The sequence below is a fragment of the Vanacampus margaritifer genome, chromosome 14, assembly GCF_051991255.1.
Source record: "Vanacampus margaritifer isolate UIUO_Vmar chromosome 14, RoL_Vmar_1.0, whole genome shotgun sequence".
Classification (NCBI taxonomy): Eukaryota; Metazoa; Chordata; class Actinopteri; order Syngnathiformes; family Syngnathidae; genus Vanacampus; species Vanacampus margaritifer.
The window spans coordinates 587,699-603,160 of NC_135445.1; the positions used below are offsets into that span (position 1 = coordinate 587,699).

The 15,462-nt window shown below is 45.9% G+C and overlaps 1 protein-coding gene across 1 annotated transcript; it reads right to left on the reverse strand.

Moving 5' to 3' along the window:
* Positions 1 to 637: 637 nt before the first annotated feature.
* On the reverse strand, positions 638 to 14,943 carry naa25 (N-alpha-acetyltransferase 25, NatB auxiliary subunit). The gene is made up of 23 exons (XM_077542531.1): positions 14,808 to 14,943; positions 12,873 to 12,958; positions 11,689 to 11,827; positions 11,465 to 11,583; positions 11,221 to 11,295; positions 11,020 to 11,127; positions 9,764 to 9,842; positions 9,581 to 9,692; positions 8,607 to 8,696; positions 8,352 to 8,524; positions 7,526 to 7,638; positions 7,252 to 7,450; positions 6,456 to 6,545; positions 6,088 to 6,368; positions 4,967 to 5,118; positions 4,718 to 4,843; positions 3,935 to 4,184; positions 3,672 to 3,795; positions 3,095 to 3,160; positions 2,921 to 3,018; positions 2,727 to 2,837; positions 2,066 to 2,206; positions 638 to 1,451 (listed from the first exon to the last, which is right to left on the reverse strand). Exons 1-23 carry the CDS (start codon positions 14,863 to 14,865, stop codon positions 1,329 to 1,331), a joined length of 2,913 nt encoding a protein of 970 aa, XP_077398657.1. The 5' UTR covers positions 14,866 to 14,943; the 3' UTR covers positions 638 to 1,328.
* Positions 14,944 to 15,462: the final 519 nt, after the last annotated feature.

Below are 15,462 nucleotides of genomic sequence, written 5' to 3' on the forward strand. Positions count from 1 at the left end.
TTTCTCCCTCTCACACATACACGTTTTCCACACGCTCACAACAGACAAAAGTTTTCTCTAACAAAAACACGTTTCGTCTCTCTCAAATACACAAAATCAGTTTTTCTCACATTCACACAAGTTCTCGCACGCCTTTTTCCTCTTACACGCACGGATCGTGTATCATGGTGGGGGCATCTCATAGCCATAATGCATTTCTTAGCCCCGCCCCCTAACCATGAAAAAGGATTACCTACCCCCCCATTCCTTAGCCTAACCTCAACCTTAACCCAATTCAAACCTAAACTCTAAAACCAAGTCTTGACCCTCAAAATGAGGTCTGAACTTGTGAGGACCACCAAAATGTCCCCACAACGATAGTTAAACGTGGAAAAAACACGCCTGTTCGGGCCCCACAATGTAGCAAAGACAAAACCACACACACACACACACACATTTGCACCCAAGCATATACGTTCCAATTATGCAAATGATGTTGATAACAGTACTGAAGACATTTTATAGACTGCGCAGAATTGAAAATAAAATAATCATTTGTTGAATTTGCCACAATGGGAGGTTGCATTTGCAAAAGTCAGAATCTGTTTCAACCCCCCCTCAAAAAAAAAAAAACGACATTTTGATTTTTTTTTGAGGGGGGGGGGGGGGGGGACTTATCACAATATTGCGTTATTTATAAAAATGAGAGAAAAACATCATTTGCATAAGACAATGCACGAACACACTAACTTACCGCACACACAGCTGCTATTCCCAATTAGGTCCAAAGTGTGTTTTATTTGAAGGGCCCCGCGCGCGCACACACGCACGCACGCACACACGCGCCAACTGCATCAAAGCTCAGTACCTTGGCGGCGCATCAGCCTCCACGCCAAACAAACAAATGCGCACTCACACACACAAAATGCGTGTATTTAATAAAAAACTTTTTTTTTTGTTGCATCCGTCACGTTTGTGTTTTGCTGGCTATCGTGGATGTCACGTGACCGCGCCACCGCCACTATTTCTAGCAGGAAGTGGCACAAGCGATGTATTATTTTTGTAACCGTGCGACTACGAGGTGCTCGACTTCCTTTCAGACACACTTGATGAAAAAAAGCACAAAAGAAAAAACGAAACAAAAAACCTCCGATGGAATCTTAAGTGTGACAAAGATGGCGTCTTTGCACGCCGAGACGGCAACGCGAGCGATGAGCAAAAGAAATAGTGGTTGACTGGACCGGAAGCTGTTGTTGTGTACAATAATTTACTAGTTGCACTAAAAAGGAGCGTCTGAAAGTGTTTTGTGAAATGTGGTGCCGGCAAACGGACGAGCGTGACGGCGGCCTTCAGATTTTCAGGTTCTTCACAGAGTCCGCTCGCTTCTTCAGCAGCTCCGCCGCCTCTTGGAGCGAACGCAGGTGGCTGCTCACCAGCTTGTCCATGGCCGTCCGAGTGAACGAATGCTCTTCCTGAAAGGACACAAGTCAACAGGAAGTCAACAGGAAGTCAACAGGAAGCCAACAGGAAGCCAACAGGAAGTCAACAGGAAGTGCGCGCACAAAAACACAATTAGGCCCGCGTCTCCATTCTCATTTCCTCAATCAATTCGATTCACAAGAGTTCAGTTCAGTTTGATTTTTCCCGATTCAATTCACTTCAGCACAAGCTGATATCGATTCATTATGGAACGTCACAGGGCTGGGTATTGATTCCGATTTGTAAAATCGCATCGATTCACATTGATTTTCGACTCAGTGAAGGATTTCATGCAGTACCAATTTGACTTCTAGACGGAAAAGTACAGAGGAAGCCGCCAGGAGGTATGCAGGAAGTGCTGACAAATGACACAGGAAGTAGGAAGGAAGGCCAGAGGAAGAGGAAGTGTGGTGAAACGGAAGGAAGCGCACAACAAGTACATAGAAAACGCACAGGAAGGACACGGGACCGAAAGTAGCTACTGACAAGCTACGTTTATTTTCATCTGAGCTGAATCTTTATTTGAGCATGTCAGTTAGCTAATGCTAACCGCTAGCATGGGACACAGCTTGGCCTTGTCCGACAACCTGCACAGGAAGTGACTGACCTCTGTGGATCCTTCCAGGGACAAGTCGGCCATTTTGAGCGCCATTATGGCCACTTCCTGTCCCTTGATGTGCTCCAGGGCCTGCGCGAGCACGTCCTGCAAGCTCGCCGTTAGCTCCTGGAAGCCGCACACCACCGCCGGCTGCGGGAACAACAACGGAACCTTTAGCAGAGGCGGCGGACTTGGAGGGGATTGACTTTCTTTCTTTTTCTTTTTTTTATTGTGTGAATGCTGAGGCCTTCAACTTGATTAGTTTCCATTTTATGGCTTGCACTTTTTTAATGCGCTACTACTTTCCCATTTTTCATCCGATTCTCGCCATTCAAACTTCAACATATTCTAAACGTTCACGTGACGACCGCTTGCATTTGTCTTATTCCCAGGATTCACGCCTTACCCACAATTCCCGATTTCGTACCCTCATTTCCATTCAAGTCATTCAATTCACCTTGGAGATGATTTTCAACATCCAAGAAATTGCCAATTGAAATTCAAACCATTGCAACTTTCAACGGTTTTGCTCTTTGCAGGTCATCGCGCATCATTCCATGCTTTTCACTCCCAAATACTTCCCATTTCTCCAGAAACGTCTTTCTCTGGTCGATTGTATTGTTTTCGAGTCCTGGTTGAAAGCCGGCGAGTCCTTTCCAAAAGCGCATACCTGAGCTGCGCTTGCGTCCTTTTTCTTCTTCTTCTTTTTCTGCAGGCTGGACTTGAGCGGCCGCAGGACTTTGGTGCAGAACCCGGCCACCCACAAGACCACGCACGCCGTCTGTACGGAAGCGCAAGCAGCCACACGCCGTCAACAAGATGGCGGACAAGGAGAAGGACGAGCGAGCGGGCGGGCCGGCGCACCTCCACGAAGAAGATGAGGTTTTCTAACAAAGACGGGCGGATTTTCAATCTGCCGCCTTCCATGTCCAGCAGCTCCCCTTTGCACTTGTTCAGCATTTCTGCGAGCAGACAAGAAGAAGGTGAAGACGCGGAGGCGCCGGCAAACGGCCGAGCGTCGCGCCGAACGGCGTCCACCTTGAAGCTGAACGGCCAGCGACTTGAAGGCGTTGCACATCTGCGTCTGCAGCTCGCACGACTCGTCTGGCGGGAACGACACAAGTTCGCAAAAAAGAACGCAAAAGTTCATCACATTCGGTCGCCCACATTCATCCATTTTCATCCGTTTTCCACTTTGCCTATTAAAAAAAAAGCAAACGGCAATGACATTATTTCAAAGTTGTTGTTTTTTAGCGTTTTAGCAGGGGCGGAGCTACATGGTGGCCAGGGGGTGGACATGGCCACCCCTCGTCACTCTCTGGCCACCCCCATACCAAAGGTAAAATATTAGCATCTGTGGTTTTTCTTCATCATTATGATGATTATTATTATGTATGCGTTTTGTAATACACTTTAATGCAAACTTAAAATGAATCCGATTAGTCGATTCTAAAAATATTCAATAGTGACAACACTATCTTAGTGTAAACAGCGGACCACAGAAAAAAATCCTGACAAAGTTGAGACAATCAATAAAATGGATGAATGTCAAATCAACTTGTATGAAACGAATCAATAAAAGGCGGCGGCCTCGGAGGAAGGAGTTTGCGCTCACCGAGTCCGACGGCGTCCAGTTGGTGCACGTTGAGCGACAGTTGCAGAGCTGCCGCTTGACACTGGCAGCTGCCGCAGGACAGGGCGGCCGCCAGTCGGGTGGCCGGCGGGCCCAGGAACGGGTACTGTTGGGGGGGGAAGGAAAGTGCCGTCAGTAGCGTGTTGCCAGCCGGCATGCTATGCTACGCTAGCATGCTACGCTAGCATGCTACGCTAGCATGCTACGCTAGCATGGACTTTCAGGCGGACGCAACGCTAGCACACCTGCGTGCGTCTCTCAGCCAGCTGCGTGGCCGTCTGCAGGTTGTGTCCCAGCTGCGCCAGAAGGCCGCGCAGCGTCGACGTCTTGTCGGCCACGCCGTTCTCCGTCACGGCCGCCGCCGCCGGGGGCGGTGGCGAGGGCTTGCGCCCGAGCGCCGCCAGCGCCGCCAGGAGGCGCAGCGTGAGCGAGCGCAACCGTAGCCACGCGCACTCTTCTTCCAGGGAACGCCGCCGATGCTCCTCGTTCAACTTCCTGTCGGGCGACCGCGGCCAGATCGCATGTTCACAACAAAATCGGGGCGGGCAAAACTTTTGCCGGCAAGGGAGACATTTTATTTGTTTTCATACAGACAGTGAAGGTATTTAAAAAAAGAAATGTAAAAATGTGTATGTAAAAAAAGTGAAATGGCCAATAATCGATATTTGGAGCCGATATTCATTTCCACTAAAAGGGAAAATATTGGTGTCCCAAATTTATTTATTTTTTTTAAGCATGTTTATTGAACAACCTTTAAGATGTTGGCGTTTTAACTTTTTCACTTTTATTTGAAATAAAAGACGTCTTTGTTTTCAAATTCTAACAACACGTTCAGGGACCTCGCGGGATCATCAGCATGTTTTAAAGAAAACGTTCACTTGAAAAAGTCGGGTTCGGGCCGCGCAATCAAGCCAATTTCAATTTCATCGATTACACTCCACAATTGCGGAAGTTCCGATCAGATCTTTGTGATCAAGTGGTGGCTGCTGTTCCCGAACGAGCGCGATTGGCGGCGTGTGTTTTGTTACCGGTCGTTGGGGTCCCAGCAGGCGAAGACGGTGAGGTCTCTGTTGTCCCTCATGTTGTCCCAGGGAATGTCATCTTCCTCTGCGGACAAACACATGGCCTTCACACTCTCCTCCAGACTCAACACACTGGAAAACAACGTTTTAAGAAAAAAAAAAGAAAAAAAAGAAAAAAAAAAGAACAACACAACGTCGTCACAAAGGTGAACGGAGGCGGGCATTGCTTGTTTTGGGGGGGGCGCGCGTGCTCACATGTCGGCCTCGAGGAACAAGTCGAGCAGCATCCTCTCGGTGCGGACTTGGGCGAAGTGCAGCGACTGGTTCAGCCGGTTCCTGAGGGCGATGAACTCGGGGATCTTCTCAAAGGCGCCGTACTTGTACGCCTGGATGATGTACTCCGAGGTCTGCGGACAGAAAATTTGAATGGAAATCTTTTCCCAATCAGACTTTTTTTTATTTATTTGATGACCCTTAAAGGTGTGCTGGGAATGACTCGTAATTTTAAAAACGATTAGCGCGGTCAAAATTCATCGATGATCAAATTAATGGACAACTATTGCAATAATTGAGTCATCGTTTGGAGCCATTTTTTTTAATTTTAAATCTTGTCGTCATTCCAGCACATCAACAGTAATTGTTGACAGATTTTTGTAGTCCTTCTGAGATGAATCAAAATAAGACATTTGCAAATGTCAACAACATCAATCACCCCCCCCCTCGCCCCCCCTTAATCAGGGGAAAAATGCTTTTGCAATACACTTTAATGCAAAACTAAAATGAATCCGATTAGAGGATTGATTTCAATGAATAATTAGCATATGGGGCGCAGGATTCATTTGGGTTAAGCTCACGTTCAAACACTGGAGTATCTGTGACTTTAAAAAGCAGGTGAGTGACGTGGGTGTCGGCAAACGAGTGCATCTCGTGATCTCGCGTGTAAAACGTCATTATGGTAATGAAGCAGATTTTTAGCAGAAAAAAAAAAAGCATAACGTGCCAAAAATTAACTACACAAAAGTCATTTTCTTTGAAGGTTTAAAATAATACCGTATAAAGGTGCTAAATATGAAATAATTGAAGAAATATGTATGTATGTAAATAATAAATTATTACATTTATTCATTTAAAAAATGTATTACTTTTTTAATTAATTAATCAAAATAGAAATCAAATTAATAATAATTTTATTATACTTTTTTGTGTATACATTTTAAAATAATAAGAAATTGTAATAAATAATTGATGGTGGTATATCGAATAATAATCATAAACGTCCACCAAAATGTCTCATAGCGTGAAATGAAGTTGCTTCAATGAAATGACTTTTGCTGGCGCACGGAACGTCCGCAACGAGGACGCGGAGGCGCACTCACATCTTTCTGGTTGGAGTGGAAAAACCTGAGAGCAAAGTTGCAGGCTTGCGAGGCGGCGGCAAAGTGTCCCGAGGACTGCGCGTAGCGCGTCAGCAGGAAGCCGATGGTGTCGTGCTGGACGTGCTTGGCGTCCAGGCTGGCGTAAAGATCCACCACCGGCTCGAAGGCGCCCAGGCGGCAGAACAGCAGCAGCAGCAGCAGCTTCAGCTGCGCGTTGGACGGGCTGTTGGACAAACCTTCCTGGAGGAGGCCCAGGCACTGCCACGCCATCGTCTCGTCCCCTGGCAGGAAGAGGAAAAGAGAGAGACAGAAAGAGCGTAAGAGAGAAACAGACAGACGAGACGAGAGACAGACGAGAGACGACCCACCGCTTTCCATCCACAAGTCGATGTAGACGTGAGCCGCCATCAGGCAATACATGTCGGAAAACTGCAACTCCGTCTTCAGAGTGTTCTTCCCTGTCAGAGGGCAAAGACATTTTCAGGAAAAAAGCCTTCTAGAACAGCTCAAGTCACAGGTTTTCAAGAAACGTGTGCATTTTGACATTTTTTTTCCCCTTCAAAACACTTCTTGCAATTAATTAATAATAATTAAAAATATTTGTTTTATTTTCAGGAAAAAGCCTACAAGAAGAGTTATGTCATTTTTTCGCCAATAAAAAGTTTGTATTTTTCTGAAAATAAAATTGTACATTTTGAGGGGAAAAAACAGCATAAGCATCCCCCCCCGCCCCGCCACAAATATTCTTCCCCTAAGAGTGCTTTGGGGGAAAAAAGGATTTACTAGAACAGCTAAAGGTTTTTCTTTTCTTTTTTTTCTTCAAAATGCTGTTCCACTAAATGATTTTTTCTCTCCAAAAAACACTTATTCCCCTAAAATACAAAATTATTTTTTTAATGCAATGAGTAAAAAATTAATAACTCTTGGGAGAATAGTTGTCTGTATTCAAGAATATGTTTGTCATTTTTAGAGAGAAAAAAAAAAGGATTACGGTATCTTATTTCTCGAGAAATGAAATTAGGCTTATAGATTTGTATTATTTGATTTGATACTTATTGACTGTATATATCTTTGTATTTTATTTATATCCTTTTTGTTTAGCAGGATTCGTTTTTCTTCTTCTAAGATTTGGCGTGTCGAGGCCTGCCGCTGCGCGCTCCTCACCAAACTTGAGTCCGTGGCGATAGTGCGCCTTGAGCTCGGCGACCAATCTCAGCTTGGCGTCGGCATCGAGGACGTGATGCAGGCCGAGCGCCCGACTCAGCTGGCACGCGCACAGGTGCCTCTGCAGCGCTTTGGTGTCCTCCGGGAAGGCCGAACCCTCGGCGTCGGGTGCCGGCAATCCGCTCAGCCGGCGGAGCAGCTGAAGACGGAGAGATGCCGGTCACGTTGGGCCCCGTCTCGCCGTCGGATGGCGTCGGATGGCGCCGGCGCTCACCTGCACGTGCTGGTCGGCGGCGAGGAGGTGGAGGTAAATGTTGAGGTCTGTGATGCAGCAAGGCTTGTCGCCAAACTTGACGAAAAACTGCACCATCAGCTCTAAAGGCTCTCCTGCAAAAAAAAAAAGGGAAAAAAGGAGGAAAAAAAGGGGAAAAAAGGGGAAAAAAAGGAGAAAAAAAGCAATTTAGCAGCCATTTCATACATGTTAACATCAAAGTGTGGTTGCATCTTTTCAACCAGCAAATGTACGTTATTTGTAGTTAAAAAGACGAGTCAAATAAAAAATAAAAGCCGCTATGTCAGGGGTGGCCAAGTTGGGTCCTGTTTTCCACGTTTCCCTCCACTAACACACCTGATAGATGATCAGGATGGTTACCGGGTTTCTGCAAAGCGCACTGGTGAGCTGATCATTAGCTTCAGCTGTGCTGAAGGAGGGAGACACGGAAAACGGGCCGGATAGCGGCTAGCGAGGACCGGACTCGGCCACCCCTGCGCTAGGAACAGTCTGTTTTTCTTTTCAAATTCAGAGCAACTGGTATTCGGAATAGGACGCAACCTGCGGAGCGCACAAATACACACGTTTGTATCACATTTATTATTGCTAAATGGCGTTATAGTGACTCCATTTTATTGGCATTTTGATGCCTCTGGACATCACATTGAATTCATTTGAATGCAATTCGGGGCCTGAATTTGAGCAAAGTCCATTCAATGACTTTTAAGGCTTTTTAATGACGCGTGCATAAACGAAGAAAAAAGAGAAAGATGAAAAGTTGCGCTAGCGTGGAGCGGGTTGAAGCGTTTTTTGTTGTTGTTGTTTTTACCCAGCTGGCTTTCCTGCGGAAGGCGTCGCTGCCGCAGCCGGTGCATGAGCTCCAGCCGCGCCAGGTAAGGTCCCCGCAGCGAGCGGGCGTCTTTGCCGTCCTCGCCGGCGATCCTCTCCTCCACGAAGCTCGCCACCTCCGCCACCGTGTGGTGCACCGCGCCTTCCGGGCAGCTGCGCACGCGGCGGCCAACGAAGTCGTGAACGCTCAATCTGGCGTCCCCATTTGGACTGAAAACGGACGCTGTGTACTCACTGCTCTCCATCCTCCGGCGGACTCCACGACTGATCCATGAGATGAAAAAGCGAGTCGAAGTAGGCCAGGTAGAACTGCCAATCGTCAGGGCTGCGAGAGGAGGGACAGCAAGGCGTTCAAACTGCGCCGCTTCCAGTACACGTTTGTGAGTGTCTAGCTTGGTTTTGGTTTTGGCCCAATCAGAATCCAGCCTCCTTCTGTTGCTATGTCAATCTAATCTCAATCGGGAATCTTAAATTATACAGTCAACTCTATACCCGCCGATTGGGAATTGACTTCTATCAGAATGAATTGAGGCGGTACTTTGGCGCCATCTTGCGGTAGCTTGAAGGCAATACATCTTTGAACGAGACTAAGTTTCTGCAGAAATTGCATGGAAATGCTGAAAGCAAAGCAGAATGCTGGTGAAGTCAATGACAAAGCATCAATTGTAGTTGAAAGACATGAATAAAAAGAACACTTGAACCCGTGGTCCTGTCCAATTTTTTTTTCTGGTAATGCTTAGTTTTAGTTAGCTTCCGTATTCATTTTTATTTTTTAAATGCATATTACTTGTGCGCAATATTTAATGAGCATCGTGGTCAAATAAAAAAAACTAACGTTACATTTGGACTGAGTTAAATGAAAAAGCAGGCGAGCTGAGCCATCGGAGTCAAAAGTCAAGCAGGCCATTTTTTTCCCGCCAAGGAGCGGCATCGTCTGAAGGTGCTTTTCTATTGGCTGCCGCTAGATGACATCACTTGTCACGTGTGACAAACTTGAAAACGTCTTTATTCCAGTTAATATCGAAATCAATATACCTAAAATCACATTTAAAATGTATTAAATGACTGCCCAAAGACATTTTCACTATAATTATAGTTTTAGTTTGTTTTGTAAACCTACTTTTCTTTTCTTTTTTAATCATTTTTGTTATTTGATTTGTTTTTCGGCTAAAAGAAGCTTGTTAGACGTCAAGAAAAGGTGAGTCTGACTTTTTGAGCAGGAGCTTGTGGGCGAGGGCGTTGCACTCGGGCCAGCGTCGCAGTCGTCGGTACAGCATCATGCACTTGCTCTCTCGACTCTGGAGCTCGCTGGTCAGCTTGTCTGCGGCGGTGACAACGCGCGGTGAGGACGTGGGGGAGACCGAGACGCGCGGGGCTCGCGTCGCTCTTTACCTCCTAGCGGACCCCGGACCACGTCCAGCGCCTCCTGGCATTTCCCCAAGCGCTCCAGGATCATGAAGTAGAGCTGCACCTGCCATCGCACGCCAACAACAACTTTCAATCGTGCAAACGCAACATGGACACAAGTTTTGGTGCAGGACGCAAAGACTTCCTTTCTTTGCAAATTTCTGGATGTTAGTGCGCGTCGGTGGCAAATTTTCTTAACAGATGCTTTGTGAGCAAAATGTTGATGGCAAACGTTTTAAAGCCGCATACGATCTTACATCATCACAAATCAGGCGCCTGATATGAGTTCTTTTAAAACACTTTTTACTAAAATGAGCGAGTTCATTTGAAGTTAATTTCAAGTTCCTTTAACTCTTTGACTGCCAGACGTTTTCAGAAAAGGGATGCCGTGGGTGCCAGCCCATTTAAGCATTTTGACTGATCTTTCAAGGTCCACAGAAAATTAGGATTTGGACTATGGAAACACACATACTAGCAAATGAAAGATTGGACTCTCATCTTTCATCAGAAAAAAAAGTTTGTTTCTACCTTATTCCGTTTTTCAGTAATCAACAATAGAAAATGGTTAGTTTCACCTCTGTTTGGAAACAAACGTCTTTTAACGTCTTTGGCACTCCTCCCTAGGATTTTACTAAACGTTATTTAACGTTTTTGGCAGTCAAAGAGTTAATGCTACTCTTTTTTTTTTACGCACGATTCATGACAACACGTGATTAATTGACACGTCAAAATTCAACAGCAAAACATTTGATAATCGTGCATATATTTGTGGACAATGAGCTCATATTGTATTTTACCATTTTAAAAAGGCGCATCATTTCACAAGTTACTTCATGCAAAGAATCAATTTCACACGCGTTGTGTACATCTTTTTCATTTGAACTCAATTCTATTCATCAAAAAGTGACTGTATCAATGACTAAAAGATGCAGCCATATTTATATTATTATTTCTATCGAGTTGAACATTTGTTTCCACTTTTATGTTAGCAAGAGTATGAAAACTTTGGAAAAAATATTTGCTTGTACATTTAGAACAGATCTCAAATTTGCCATAATTGCGAGTTAACGATTGAAGTCATTCAATTGAAAATTGAAAATCGCCAGAAACCCCAACATTTTCTTACACAATGCCACATTACGAGATAGGATGAAAATAGCTTTCAAACGTTCCCTAATTGATTGATTGATTGATGTCCAAATACTTTTGTGGGCATGATTTTCCTGCGTGAAAGCGCCTACCTCGGCTTCCGCTTCGATTTTGTCCTCCTTGACCATCTTCTCCACCATGCGTTCCGCCAGGGGCAGGAACATGGTTTGAGACAGTTTTTCGTCCTGTGCCGAGATGGCCTGAACGACCACAACATGACATCCAATTAAAAGACGTTTGCTTTTTGGGGGCGGGAGAATGTGTTGTTGAAGAGAATGGCAACTCCGTGTTACCTGCATGACCAGACTCATGACGGACCAGAAGTAATACGGGTTCTTGGGGACGATTTTATACAAGGCCATCCCTGCCTGAAGAGACAAAATCAATCATCAAGTCATGAATCACCAAATGTGCGCGCAAAAATCTTTCACACAAGAATCTTGCAAAATCATAATTCTGTGCTCATTTCCGACGCTAGCGTTAAGCTAACAGATTTTGTTTGATGAAACCTGCTCGTGTGCGTTCGCACTTCTTTACCTGCTGCATCTTCTTGTACTCGCCGACGCGTGCGTACGCCATGAAGAGGTGCGAGTGATACTCCTCGCTGAGCGGCACCTTCTTCACCGCCGCCTCATACAGTTTGGTCACCAATTCGGCTGCAACCAACACACGCACACACGTGCACGCCAATTAGCACGCACAATCCCACCATTGCACCTGCGTGCGTGCGTGCGTGCGTGCGTGTGTGTGTGTGTACTCACGCCGATGCATCTCCCTGTAGAGGATGGTGAGCGCTTGTAGGGAGTTGTCGTCTGTGGGCTCCAGCGAGGTCACCTCCTGCGCCAGGGAGAAGGCTTCATCTTGCTTGCCCGTCCGCTGGAGCCCGATGGCCTTCAGCACCTGCAGGAGGAGGAGGAGGAGGAGGAGGAAGAGGAGGAGGAAAATGAGGAGGAGGACAACAAGGAAGAGTATGAGAAGGAGGAGAAAAAGTAACAAGAGGAGGAACAATCAAAGGAGGAGGAGGAAAGAAGTTTGGAACAGGAGGATGAGGAGTAGGAAGAGTGAGAGAAGAAAAAGAGGGGAGGACCATGTGGAGAAGGATGAAGAATAATAAAAGGAGGAAGAGGAAAATGGGAAGGAAGAGAACAGGCGGCCAGCGAGGTGTATGAGAAGGAGGAAGAGTAGAAGGAATAAGAGGAGGAACGAGTAGGAGAGGACAGAAGAGGAAGAGGAGGAGAGAAAGGGACAATGAGGAGGAGGAGAAAAGGAAAGAGGTGGAGGTGGACAAGAAATGAGGGTGGAAGGAGGAGAATGACAAAAAAGAGGAGGAGAAGGGAAGGTGAAGGAACAAGTGGAACAGGAGGATGAGGAGGAGTAGAGGAGAAGAAATAAGAAGAGGAAGAGGAGGAACAATCAGAGGAGAAAGATGAGTGGAGGAAGTAGGAGGAGGAGGAGAAGGAGGAGAAAAGGAAGAAGGGGAGAATAACAAAAATGACAAAAAAGGGGGAATGGGGAGGAGGAGGAGGAGGAGAAGGAGTAGGAGAAATAAGAAGAGGATGAGGAGGAACAATCCGAGAAGAAAGAGGAGTAGAGGAGGACAAAAGAGTTTGGAACATGAGGATGAGGAGAAAGAAGACAAGGTGGAGCAGAGGAGGAGGAAGAAGAGGAGGAACGTCATAGCAAGTAGAGGAGGAGGAGGATGAAGAGAATGAGGAGAGGAGGGCAAGAAGTAGAAGGAGGCAAACGGAGCACAAAGAGGACAATGAGGAAAGGCAGGAGTAGAGAAGGAGGACGAGGAGTAGGCCGGGCCATCAAAAACCGCAAGTGATGTCATCATACTTTGCGTCATTCAGCTCTTTGCTCAAGCAACATTTGGACGTGCATTGAAAAAGGTCAAATGGACCCTTTTGGGAAAAATTCTCTGGCGGCCATTTGCCGACGATACCTTCGCACAGTGCAAGTCTTTGTGCTTCTTCAGCAGCTTGTCTGCCTGCTGGATGGCCATCTTGTTGTTGCCATTGTCAAGGTAGTCTGAGGGCAAACAAGCAAACATTCAAACGCACGTCAAAACAAGCCATCGGCTCGCAAACATTGTGGGCGTGGCCTCAGCTGTCGCTCGGGCGTCGCCGCCACCAGCTGGAGAAAACAATGCAACTTTGCAGTGTCTTTTCAGGGTCTTGCTCATGATCTTGACGTTATCGGCAGGTTGCGTGTCAACTGCAGCGAAGCGCGGCTATTTTGCGGCTGCTCCTTTTGCACCGCCGTCGTACAAACACAGTTTGGCCTCTCGGGGACAGCTGCCTGCCAAAATTAACTGCAGCAGACAGCGATTGGGTCGCAGCGCTCCTCTCTCTCGCCGCCCCACGAGAAGGCAAACGTTTACTGACACTTATCAGCAGCTAACATCTACTTCAGTTACGTTGTCTTCACGCCCGATAGTCCCGCGACAAGTGTTCAAAAATGAACACCTTGACCATCATCACACATTACACTCGATCAATACAGCAGCTCCATAAGTGTAATTAAGGGGATTTTATTTACATTGAAGATAAGTGAATAATTCTTCACACGTTAAGTTGCTATTGGAAAAAATAATGGATACAAACAAAGCAAAAACAAAAACAATTTGCTACACCAATTAACTTAGCAAGAAGTAGGTATTGACGTGAGAAAGGTATTGTTTTTTTTTCTTCCATGTCACCTTAGGGCTCCGTAATTTTACAATTGTTTGCATATGACAAGAAAGGAGCTCTTATTTGACATGACTTTGAATGACTGATGGGTTTATTCTGGCTAGCCACATTCCAGGTGCAGGGTGCAAACTTGTGCAAGGATATGATGTTGATTATTTTTACATCCTCTGGGGGAAGGGGTATTGTCAATTGAGTAATAATAATTTATCATGGGTCTATTTTTAAAATATATATATATATATATACATATCATTCAAACCTGGCATTCGAACAGGGGTGTGTAGACTTTTTATACCAAATGGATTTCTATTATTTTTGTGGAAGTGGATGCAAGTTAATGCTGGGAATAACAAGCTGAAAAAAAACGTAAGGTGTCATGACAAATACAGAACAAATAAGAGGAAAAAAGCAACACGTGTTTTGAATGTCATTGTCATTTGCTATTTCTAAAATGATCATCTCAGAGGGGGATTTGAAATTCTAGTCTTTTGTGGGGGATTGTGCCACTTTTGTAAACATACCTCCCAGCACAAGTATACATGATTACCGAAGTAATGACGTACGTGTAAATACTGTCGATGAATCCAAAGACCTGTGACAGCTCCACGCTAGTTAGCCGGCTTAGCATGAAGCATTGTCCCGGGAAATGCTAACTGGAAGCTAACCACTTAGCCGCTCAACTCCCGGCACAAGAGCGACAAAAGCCCAAATGTGAGCGCACCCAGCGAGGCTAAACTTGACCGACTGTCAGCCGGCGGCGAAAAACCGGCACAAAATGAACAAGTTGTGCTGGAAAAAAGACGACGAATCAATGAAAGTCGTGCTAGGCGACACGTTAGCATCCGCAGCTAGCTGTCAAATAGCGCCCGTTTGCACCGGATGTGAAGCAGACTCGCCGGGAAAGCAGTCAACATTGTCTGACTGTTTTTCTTAGATTTTGCATACGTTAGCACCGGGAGGCTACCGGCAGAGGTTTGGAGCGCACCCCCGGCTGTGGTGGCGGGGGCAAGCCCAGGGAAGGTGCACTGTCATAGGGCGAAGCGGGGCAGCGGAACCCGTGGTCGTCGATGGAGGGGCCGCGAAAAAGCTGCCCCTCCGGTCGGGACACAGTGGCGTTCGAAAGACGCCGTGCAACGACGCTCAAGCGAAGCCGACGTGCGCGTCCGAACGTGCCGGCTGGAGCTCACCGTATATGGGTCTGAGTCTCCGGTCGTTGGGGTCTTGCACATGGCCTCTCGCCGCCATGGTGGTTTAGTTTACCTGCTGCTGGGGAAGTGTTCGCGCATGCGCACTAAGCTACGGTAGCATGCACGGTAACAGCATCCACAAAAGTTCAAATTTAACTCTTCTCTTGCATGTTACACGCATTCACGAGTTCAATTGTAATATCATCCTATCATCTTCATTTGGATGATTTTCTCTTGGCTACACTGCTTCCAATATTTTTATTTGGATATGAAATTTTATTAAATTTTTTTGGTCCAATCAGATTTCAGCTTCGACTTGTTGCCATGTTATACTTAAACTGCTCAGGGTTAGTGGTAGGCTGGCCGCCAATGACGTCACATTTTTCCATTCTGTGATTGGTTAGTCAGACAAAACTCAATAACTGGCAACTTCGGCACGCAAAACACATCAGTAGCAATATGCGCATTGTAATACATTTAATGATCTGCATCTCTGCTGAGTATGACATATTCTATTATTTATTTTAATTTATTGACGTGCGTACAAAATGATCACAATATTAGCATCCAACGGTTGTTCGTAACGAATCAAACGACGACAGCCCTCTTTTGAATGAAAAAAATGAATGGGAAATAAATCCCGTAACTATTCTAA